This window comes from Haliotis rubra, unplaced genomic scaffold (assembly GCF_003918875.1).
Source record: "Haliotis rubra isolate DU_JTF1 unplaced genomic scaffold, ASM391887v1 Scf437, whole genome shotgun sequence".
NCBI lineage: Eukaryota > Metazoa > Mollusca > Gastropoda > Lepetellida > Haliotidae > Haliotis > Haliotis rubra.
In genome coordinates this window covers 39288-51147 of record NW_025767121.1, presented here as the reverse complement: position 1 = coordinate 51147, position 11860 = coordinate 39288, and the positions used below count along the sequence as shown (strand labels likewise).

Genomic DNA, 11860 nt, shown 5'->3' with positions numbered 1-11860 from the left:
CGATGTTTTCTCTGGTCAAACTTTGAGTAGGGACTGGTCATAAATCATTGGGAGAGGGGTGGGTCGGGTTTCAGGCTGGTGATAGGAGTGTATCATATTTTGTCGCCCATCTCCATATTAAATGTAACATAATCTATCCGTCAACATTCTTGACATCCAGTCCCAAAAACCCAATATAGTGTTTCAAGCCATATAATTTATTTTTTAGCATGGCGTTTATCATTCCCATCCCACATTCGTAACTACTCGGGTCATTCCGGCAAGCCTTCTTGTAGGTCACGGAAAGAGGCGAGTAGTTACGAATGTCCCATCCCATCGTCATACATACCCTGAAACAAATGCCAGAAATCCCATGCAAGTTTGGTATATATGGCACAGCTTGGGCTCCTTTTCAATATATTTTATGATTATTTCTATCAACAGTTTTTTCAGTAAAACATATTCATTTCACAGACTAAATGTTAGTCTACCCCACCCAGAGCAGCGATAATGTTTTTATGACACCCCCTCATCACCCCGAGCCCCCAACCCCCAATCTCCGCTTCTCTGTAGCAAATGAGGGGCGGTGGGGTGGCCTAATGGTTAAAGCGTTCGCTTGTCACGCTGAAGACCCGGGTTCGATTCCCCACATGGGAACAATGTGTCAAGTCCATTTCTGGTGTCCCCCGCCGTGATATTGCTGGAATATTGCTAGAAACGGCGTAAAAACCAAACTCACTCACTCACTCTGTAACAAATGACCAGTTAATTAGGTTAAAAGGAAATGTTTATTACATGTAAGATAACACAAGACGCTTGAGTTTCCGTAATTGTTACAGTGATACACGAAATACATACATATCTATACGTGTAGACATTCCCCCAGCTTAGATAAGAGATCGGAAACTGTGATTGTCCAGTCATGGTCAGCACTGGCCATAGTCCACTCAGAGCCCTGTGTCCGGATATCTTATAGCTCGTGATAACGACATGCCTCTTCAAATTGGAAGTCACATGATCTGGATTTTATGAGTGACTTTGGGCGGTGTCTTTTAGTACAGATTTAGTGCATCATTTCACTTAATGAATTCTATATATATTTTGCCGAATTCCTGTTTATCATTCATTTTCCATGTGCATTTATTTTTAGCTTACTACATTAATTTAATAATCCCGGATTGTCAAGATAAGAGCGAGTGAATTTGTTTTAACTACGATTTTAACTGTATAATTTCATTTGAGTAAGTGCATATAGTTTTAATATTCCAGTAATATCACGTAGAAGGCCACAAGAAATGGACTTTGCACATTATACCAATGTTTGGTTTCAAACTAGGGTCTTAGGCGTGAGGAGCGAACGTTTTAACCACTCGGCTACACAGTCCCTTATAGACATCTACCACGTTGTTGAGGATTCGTATGGTATTGACACAGAAAACAAATCCTGTAAAGACCTGGTCAAACGTCATCTTCAGCAACCCATGCTTATCGTAATTATACAAGAGGCGATTAACGGGATCGGGTGGTCAGACTCGTTGACTTGGTTGAATCGTATCCTAACAGCGTATATCGACACGGATGATATCAGTCACTGGATTGTGTGGTCCAGAAGCGGTTATTTGCAGACCGGCAGGAATATTGATGAGTGGTGTGTAACAACAACCCCAAAACCCCCAAACCCCAACCCTCCTTTTTCCCAAATTCACACATTCCTTAAGAAACGCGATCGCCCTGCGAAACTTAGATTAATTCATAATTAGCTTAGAATACTTGCAAAATGCCCGCGGCGCAAAATAACATTCACTCATTCATCATCCGAGGTTTTCTAAACCGGAATCCCCACAAACACCATTTTCTCAAATAAAACCTGCGTATAATAAAACATTAGCTAATAAAGAGATCATACGACCACAAGTGACAAGCGAGACCCCCTTTTTTGGAACAAGATGTCTGTTAGCAATGTTATGTAAGGCTTCCAATACCAAATGTTCAGGCTGCCTGGACTATCTTTACAAGGAAGGATTGCAAGGAACGTATATATGTGTAAGACAGACTGCTGAGGCAATTACTAAATTCTTTAACCAGCTGTCGTTTGTCAGGAAAGCAATTAACGCGCTCATTTACAAGCTGTCAAATTTTGACAGAAATATACATCAAAGTGACCGTAACAGACATTACAACGACGCTCTTTTGACTTCTTCAAATGAGATGTTTTTTCCTGCTTGTTTAGATCTAAAAAACAAATCACCGACATCCTTTAAAGTGATAAATAATGAAAATTCACAAATCAGATGTTATCTGTTGAAGAGAGACAAATCCATTGGTATGGTATCGTAAAACGTGATACTGATAATTATCTTCTTTGCCGAAGATATTCTTTTAAGATGCAGATGCTGTATAGCGTCCCCTTTATTATATGGTCAACAAGTAGCATCTTTTTGAAGAATGCGGTCAGCATCGAACCATTGACTTTCCGCTGGCCGATCGGACACTCTGTTCAATTGACCACGGGGGCAGTACAAAATAAGTGTTTTGTCAAAATAGTTATCCGTATAGTGGAGTGTGCGGATTATTGAGGTTCAGATTTAATGCATTTCATCATATGTAGTTCGGTGATCAAATATCACATGTTCTATTCCCCAAATCGTTAATATATATACTGGACAAAATAAGTTGGGGTTATTGGTATTTTTATGATTGATATTTTATCAGTGTGTCAGTGAATAAATAGATCATTATTCATAATATCAAAAGTTACATATATCCCTAACTATTTTTGTCCAGTATATTTGTAGATACACACATAAGGGTGAGTGAGGTTAGCTGTAGCAATATTCCAGCAATATCACGGCGGGGGACACCAGACATGGGCTTCACACATTGTACCCATGTGGGGAATCGAACCCGGGTCTTAAATGGATAGAATATACTGTACAGTTTTTTTTCCCACAAATCCTAATTGTTTTGCTCGTTTGTGACAGATTTACGTTATTTACACTAAAAAACTGAAATGTGTATTGTGCGTCAAGAAAATATCCGCGCTATTGTTCCTAGATCTTGAGATTGTCTTCACCGTGCCATAACACATACTGCGAAAATGTGGGCCATTTATTATCATACACGATAGCGTTTCATTCCTTGACCTCAAATCTTCCCCATAAAAAACCTCACAAACAAATGTATTTAATCCTGCTTAAGTTGCATGTACAATAGTTTACAGTTTCAATGATTGAGTTATCTCCGCTGTTATTCTCAAATGCGGCATAAATCCCCATGTATTGAATCCCTATAAACATTCCACTCTCACAACCTACACCAAGGCGCTTTGAGGAAGTAACACGTTGTACTCTAGAGCTATAGAGATTTAAAACCGAAACATTATCGGCATTTTATAGGCCATTACCTTGTCGTCGACAATATACGAGCGATAAAACGATTAAACTATCACAGAGACCGTTATAAAAACAAACTCTAACCTTTAATAATGAACCAAAGCCAGAAAAAAGACACTTTTGTTTTTCATATAAGCGACCCATGTGTTTTTCTTTCTCTTGTTCTCGATCTAGGATTTTATCGCGCCGGCTGAAGGGTTATATTACCGACGAGGTTGTAGGTTTATCGCTTACGAGTCGGAACAGGCCTGGTAATTAAACTTGTTCCGCCCATTATAAATTGTTTTAAAACATCTTGTTCTCCCACGTGGGATTTTAGTTCACATGAACCATCAGATTCGTTGATAATTGTCGCGTGGGTATCCCCTTGAGGAATTAGGGATGTTAAGGCCGGCGTCTGACTGTATGTAACTCTTTGAGGAAAAGGTTCAAAAGTTTTACTGCATGAAAGAAAAAGAAAAAGTTATGATTAGTTAAACACCTGGTACGGTTTACTTTAGAATTGTCCTGATTGAAAGTTGTCCGTATGACAAAATTGATGTCACGAAGTGCTCCACCCCCACCCCGCCCTCCCACCTCTCTCTCCCTGTGTGTGTCTATGTGTGTTTATTGTTTACGTTTTTTTTGTCTTTTCTGGTTCTGTTTTTGTTTGTTTGTTTTTAGATTTTTTCATTGTTGTTGTTGTTGTGTGTGTGTACGCACTCTGAAACTAACTGTTCTGAAAGCGGTGTTTCCGTATTTCCTGGGTTTAATTTTACATACAACAAACCTAATGAAACCGGATGATTCCATGACCAGATAAACGGTCCAGATTAAAATAGACCCAGACAAACGAATCAATCGTGGTGAATGTAATAATTTTGCAACCTATTATAATTTATGTAAATGCTTTTTATCAACGAACAGGATCCGATATAACAGATGCTTAACTGCTGCTAAACGATACGCTGTCTTTCCTTATGAAAACATGTTTTGCACTGGCATTAAATATAGATGACATATACATTTTAATATATACACAATTTGATTTCTATAACCACTGAAGTTCTGATTAAACGTATTCTCTTGAACTAGCAAACGCTTCTCTATATTCTGCGGCGGTTGAAATAAGATACAGTCACACCCATCTGGAACGGACGCGGCATGTGTATGGTTAGTGAAACTCACCATCTGAACACATGCTGTCATGTACGTGTAGTTATAAGGAGAGTGTTTTATGTGTGATTTTGTGTATACATGCTGATTAAAATACCACTGGAACTGAAACACAATCATCGATGAACGATCATTAGACAGAGGACCTGTGAAGGTCCGGGTTAGAATTGATCTTCAGTAACCCATGCTAGTCGTAAGAGGCGACTAACGGGATCGGATGGTCAGGCTCTGAGCGAGGCTAGTGTTTCAATGTTTCTGAGAGAGGAAATAGTTTCAATGTTTCTGAACGCGACTAGTGTTTCAATGTTTCTGAGCGAGGCTATTGTTTCAATGTTTCTGAACGCGACTAGTGTTTCAATGTTTCTGAGCGAGGCTATTGTTTCAATGTTTCTGAGCGAGGCTATTGTTTCAATGTTTCTGAACGCGACTAGTGTTTCAATGTTTCTGAGCGAGGCTATTGTTTCAGTGTTTCTGTGCGAGGCTATTGTTTCAATGTTTCTCAACGCGACTATTGTTTCAATGTTTCTGAGCGAGGCCATTGTTTCAATGTTTCTGAGCGAGGCCATTGTTTCAATGTTTCTGAGCGAGGCCATTGTTTCAATGTTTCTGAGCGAGGCCATTGTTTCAATGTTTCTGAGCGAGGCTATTGTTTCAATGTTTCTGAACGCGACTATTGTTTCAGTGTTTCTGAGCGAGGCTCTTGTTTCAATGTTTCTGAGCGAGGCTATTGTTTCAATGTTTCTGAACGCGACTAGTGTTTCAATGTTTCTGAGCGAGGCTCTTGTTTCAATGTTTCTGAGCGAGGCCATTGTTTCAATGTTTCTAAGCGAGGCCATTGTTTCAATGTTTCTGTGCGTGGCTAGTGTTTCAATGTTTCTGAACGCGACTAGTGTTTCAATGTTTCTGAGCGAGGCTATTGTTTCAGTGTTTCTGAACGTAACTAGTGTTTCAGTGTTTCTGAGCGAGGCTATTGTTTCAGTGTTTCTGAGCGAGGCTATTGTTTCAATGTTTCTGAACGCGACTAGTGTTTTAATGTTTCTAAGCGAGGCCATTGTTTCAATGTTTCTGAGCGAGGCTATTGTTTCAATGTTTCTGAGCGAGGCCATTGTTTCAATGTTTCTGAGCGAGGCCATTGTTTCAATGTTTCTGAGCGAGGCCATTGTTTTAATGTTTCTGAGCGAGGCCATTGTTTCAATGTTTCTAAGCGAGGCTATTGTTTCAATGTTTCTGAGCGAGGCCATTGTTTCAATGTTTCTGAGCGAGGCCATTGTTTCAATGTTTCTGAGCGAGGCCATTGTTTCAATGTTTCTGAGCGAGGCTATTGTTTCAATGTTTCTGAGCGAGGCCATTGTTTCAATGTTTCTGAGCGAGGCTATTGTTTCAATGTTTCTGAGCGAGGCCATTGTTTCAGTGTTTCTGAACAAGGCTAGTGTTTCAATGTTTCTGAGCGAGGCCATTGTTTCAGTGTTTCTAAGCGAGGCCATTGTTTTAATGTTTCTGAGCGAGGCTAGTGTTTCAATGTTTCACACATTGTACCCATCTGTGGAATCGAACCGGGCCTTCGGCGTGGCTAGCGAACGCTTTAACCACTAGATTACTCCACAGCCACCAAAGGGCATAGCCCTCCGGCATTCCATTGTTACACAACGCAGCAGATTGCGACATCTTTGATAGATATGAGTAGCGAACGCTTTATCCTCTAGGCTACCCCGCCAACCCGGGTTCGATTCCCTACTTTGGTACGATGTTTGAAGCCTGTTTCTGGTGTCCCCGACCGTTATATTGCTAGAATATTGCTTAAAGCGGCGTAAAACCCAAACTACTCACTCACTCACATCAGGGGCCTAAATAAAACTGACAACGACATATTGTCTTGGTAACGAATCACCCTCGGGGTCAGGGCATTCAGCTCGTCTCAGTTCTCCGTTATACAGATAACGGAATGAAACGAGTTGACCCGGCAATGACCGATGCCCCAACATTTGTATATATAACCATATACAATATTTATTTAAGATATAAACCTCATGTGTTACTGATTCTACGTGAGTTTTAATTAAAAAACTGCAAAGTGATCACATTAAATAAAAATAAAGCAAATATTCTGCATAATTTCTTCTTGAAATAACGTTTCTAAATCGAAGTATGCGTACCATGAACATGTCCACCAATCTGACTTCAAAATCTGTATTTATTCAACCCGAAACTATTTATGGCCAACAGAAATGGCGCCATACATTTAAACTCCGAGTACTTAAAGCGGAAGCGTTGGTCCGGAATGTAGTTACGATGGCTGAACTCGACCTATTTCGTGGCTAGGCTGCGCGGTTACGCTTGTTTACTTTCAGAGAGGAAGGATTTGCCTGACGGGTCAACACTTCCCCTTGAGCAATTTCAAACTGACGAAATTTAAACCGCTTTCACATATATGCATATTGATTTCACCTTCATCGTTGTCTATTTCTTCTGTCGTATGATTAATTTTATCCTCAATAATTTAATAACAAGGCATACATTAATGGCTATAAACTTCTTGTTTATTGCATAGAGCGATGTTTCCGTGTGGAATCTTACACCATTATCAAGCTAAGAGTAACTACATAATACTTCATATGTTTATTCGTTTCGGTATTCGTTGTCCTGTTGTAAAGCTTTATAATTCCATAAGTCAAAAACTGACTGACTGAGTTTGGTTTTTACGCCGCTTTTAGCAATATTCCAGCAACATCACAGCGGGGGACACCAGAAACAGGCTTCACACATTGTGCCCATGTGGGGAGTCGAACCCGGGTCTTCGGCGTGACGAGCGAACGCTTTAACCATTAGGTTACCCCACCGCCCCCATATAAGTCAAAAAAGATTATTTACTACGTTTATCAGTTCATATCAAGTCGACCCGTGAAGATCCGGTGTAGAATAGGTCTTCAGCAACCCATTCTTGCCACAAAAGGTGACTATGCCTGTCGTAAGAGGCGACTGACGAGATCGGGTGGTCAGGCTCGCTGACTTGGTTGACACGTCATCGGTTCTCAATTGCACACATCGATGCTCATGCTGTTTCGATTATTTACAGACCGCCGCCATTTAGCTGGAATATTGCTGAGTGCGGCTTAAAACTAAACTCACTCACTCATATTAAGTCAGGTTATCGTTCTACTAACTCTGACTGGAACCTCCCTCACGTGAGACGCTGAAGTAGCCTGTACTTATCATAAGAGGCAGTTAAAGTAGTGATTGAGAGGACACAATGGCTAACAAGTATGGATAGGTATCTGACCCCATTCTCAGCTGTCACTTGACCGGTCGTTGCTCACGTCGTTGAAATGCTTTTGTCTCAGTGATGCTGTTTGTTACTGTCAGCAATGTTGACGCCAAGGCATAGCAGCGTGAACACCTCGTCTCAACGTGGCATTCTATGTTTATGTTTGTTTGTAAGTTGTTTAACGCCGCACTGTGGGTGTTCGAAAAGATCAGCGAGCTCTTGAGCATTTCATCTCAAACAGGAACTGTTCTGTCTGAAGGAAGGAAAAGAGTTTTTGGGTACTATAGTCATAAATCTAATCTCTACAGAGAGTGATTGTTTATTTGTTTGTTTGTTGTTTAACGCCGAGAGCATCACAGTTCTGGCGCCGGTCTGTAAATAATCCAGTCTGGACCAGACAATCAAATGATCAACAGCATGAGCATCGATCTACTCAACCGGGACACGATGACGTGTCAACCGAGACCTGACCAGCCGATCCCGTTAGTCGACTCCTATGAAAGCATAGAACTTGTCGCTATTTCTAAATGAATGGTTCGCATGATTAAGTGGCACAAAATAGCCTCGAGACTTAGAGTACTGAGTATAGAAGTTGGAAAACATTATCCTGTGTCTAAGGTGAGGTGAGGTGAGGTGAGGTGAAATTGGGTTTAACGTCGTGCTTGAGAATATTTCGCTCATATGACGACGTGCATGCGTGTGTATGTGTATCTGCGGCTGCTTGTACTAGCCCAGAGCTGGTTTTATAGTGCTAGCTCACTGAGATACCATGCCGCAGTGAAGCATAAATACCCCACTCAGACACAGTATACTGACTCCGAGCCGACCAGTCCTTGTTGTACCCATTAATGCCGAGCGCCAAGCAGGGACCAACAAGTACCATATTTTAACGTCTTTTGGTATGACGCGGTCGGGGATCGAACCCGCTACCTTCCGCTCTCCCGGCGGACGCTCTAACCACTACACCACGGAGGCGGCCTCCTGTGTCTAAATGAACTACCAATTTCCTATTAATTGTCAAATATCTCGATTACAGTCAAACACCTTTGTTTCTAAGCTGAGGAGACCTACTTTGAGATTTCTGAGGACAAAATTAAAGGGGTCCAACGTTTACTTCGGGACTGTAAATTCGACACAAATGTGTTTCACTGTATCTACCGAAACACATTCTAAAGAAATAACTTAAAAGTCGCATGAAGATAATGAAAAATTAAATAATTTCTTAAATTTGATTCCACACGTATTTCTATCTAATGAATGTTTCTGTTAGAAAACATTGCATCAACAGTCTCAGAAACTCACGTTATGCAGAAACTAAATATCTTGCCAACGTCAGTCAAACATCGATGTAGGGACAGTGGGGTTGCCTAGTGGTTAAAGCGTTCGCTCGACACGCTGAAGACCCGGGTTCGATTCCGCACATGGGTACAATGTGTAAAGCCCATTTCTGGTGTCCCCTACCGTGATATTGCTGGAATATTGCTAAACGCGGCGTAAAACCATACTCACTCACTCAAACACCGTTGTAGAGAAGTGGAAAGAACGAAAGTAAATACTTCGAGTTATCCGTTGTTTGACACAACCACAAATGGTGACAAAAGTTGGAAAGTGCAGAGACAAAGTTTCCACTTCGAAACAACGGTATGTTCGACACAGCGATGGTTGACAGCGATGTCGGGATCAGGACAAGGTATCCCCGTATGACGCAGGTTCTTCTGTAAATAACTTAATTAAATTGCATCGCTAGACAGATCTAGACAGATCTCGGATGACATACAATCTCGCCATATGAACTACCTCTATTGTTTCTATTTACAGACAACCACGGATGCCATCACGTTGCAGACAAAGCCTTTTAAATCCAGATCACCACGACCTCATTGTTGAAGATGACGGGGGGAGAATACGACGTTGACGACGATAGAAAATGTCGTGTTAGATGGAACTGATACATTCAGCCCTTTACTAATTAGTCCGGATGTGTCGAATCGGCTGTTGAAATCGAACACAGTGACGTCATTACCGCAAAATATGACGCAGTCTGTCGAAATATTCGACAACTTCACGGACATTGACTATGGCCGTTACCTACAGAGTCTAAACGACAGATTTGCAAGACTCATGTTACCAGCAGTATGCTACCTCTCAGTGTTAATGTTTTTTGGAATCATAGGAAACATTTTGGTTCTGTACATCTACATCAGGAAGTTGAAACACAACACAACGAGAAGCTTCGTCCTGGCTCTGGCCTCCTTTGACCTCCTCGCCTGCACCGTCGCCATTCCAGGGGAGATAATCGACCTCATGCACAACTACACGTTTGGGTCCTACGTCGCCTGTAATCTTCTCAGAACAGTCAATTCCTTCTCCTCATTTGCGTCCGGGTTCACTTTGTTCGTGGTGGCAGTCGACAGATATAAAATGATTTGCAATCCACTCGGGAATCAAATCTCTACCAGATCGGCAAATTTGGTCCTCCTCTGCTGTTGCCTTGTGTCAATGGGGTTATCTGCCCCTGCTGCTGTTCTGTACGGCAGCAGAGCTGTACCGACTGGTTATTCGTGGGTTAATGGATCCGATTGTTCAACAAAGGACAGGTTCTTAGGGACCCTGTTTCCTCTTATATACAATGGCGTACAGTTCTTATTCTTCGTCGTCGGCGCGTTCGGACTCATGTCTCTGTATTCACACATCGGCAGGCGAATATGGCGGCACCGAAGGTTCAAGGTCACAGGGCAGACTCCATCTTCGTTTTTTATCCGCTGCAGCGACTCAGGATCCGAGACCAGTCCGGCGACAGACGACTGTCACGCCACAGGCTTTATCTCCCCTTCCGGTCACGTCCCCAACGACGTACCGCGTGACCGGAAACAATATGGCGCCAGAAAACCACCAAGGAAGCTTATCGTGAAGACGCGTAAATGTTCAAGCGTGTCCAGCATGAGCAGTCCGTCTTCACCGGAAGGACTGTCACCCGAATCACCAACATTTCTAGTCAAACCGGAAATGAACCGTAAAGTGTCACGTGAGCAGAGCTCGACCACACGTAAGGTGTCGATGCGCAGAGGAACGCTTGATCGACGTCAGTCCGTTTTGCCCAACTTGTCGAAGCGGGAAACAAACGCGCTTCGTACGACCCTCATGCTGTTCCTCATCACGCTCATATTCATCCTCAGCTTCCTCCCCCATTTGGTTCTGATGACAATAAAGGCCTTGGATGCGAAATCTTTGAGCGGAAGTGGCGACCTTGCCGAGCTTGCCTTCAACATTGGACTGCGGTCGTACTTCATTAACAGTGTGGCTAATCCTATTGTTTATAGTCTGTGTTGTCAGAAGTTCCGATCTGAACTCGTCAAGATATCCAAGTGCGCCTGTGACAGAAAATAAACATGTTGAACATGATGACATTTTCCGAAAGAAATCGTTGAGGTTTCTTCACACAAACAGGGACATTTATTTATTTCAAATGCAGTTTACGTTTTTTGTGAACGCTGTATGTCGTATAGATACCTAGAATATTCGTGTTGACCCATGTGATAAACCCCGTTTACTCGAAATACCTGGGTCGAATATATATTCATGGAAACGAATAAGGGAACACATGAAGGTACAAGTGTTCCTTTATTCTTTTCCAGATTTTCTTCACAAGGTATGCATTGCACTTTGGGTGAAGTTCTGGAAATAAATAAAGGAACACTTTTACTTTCATGTGTTCCCGTATTTGTTTCCATGAGTATATAGCATATCGTATTTTCAGTAGTTTAAGCTCAATGGGATGACGTGGACCTATGTTTAGTCTCTGAATATGTATATAATTCTAACAAAAGCAAATAACTCCATTTAAATTGAAAACGAGCGCCAGTGAACTCAGTGATTCAGAACCTGGAGATATCTAGACTTACTTCTTGGAGGGGTCTTCCATTGCAGAAAGGGTTGGTCGGAAAGGAAAATAAAGTGGTTCTGTGCTGATGTGGGATTTTGAGACGGACTGGGGATGACGATACGACAACTCGAGGCAGCTACGAATGTTGTCAGAAACGAAATAGTTTAACGATAGCTGCTTCATGACATA

General features: G+C 41.9%; 1 protein-coding gene across 1 annotated transcript; it reads left to right on the top strand.

The window, feature by feature from the left end:
- Positions 1 to 9700: 9700 nt before the first annotated feature.
- On the top strand, positions 9701 to 11190 carry LOC124289249 (muscarinic acetylcholine receptor M1-like). The gene has a single exon (XM_046725856.1). It carries the CDS (start codon positions 9820 to 9822, stop codon positions 11173 to 11175), a length of 1356 nt encoding a protein of 451 aa, XP_046581812.1. The 5' UTR covers positions 9701 to 9819; the 3' UTR covers positions 11176 to 11190.
- Positions 11191 to 11860: the final 670 nt, after the last annotated feature.

Bases quoted from the DNA above. Each gene is read 5' to 3' on its own strand.
- LOC124289249 (XM_046725856.1), top strand. From the start codon at position 9,820: ATGACGCAGTCTGTCGAAATATTCGACAACTTCACGGACATTGACTAT.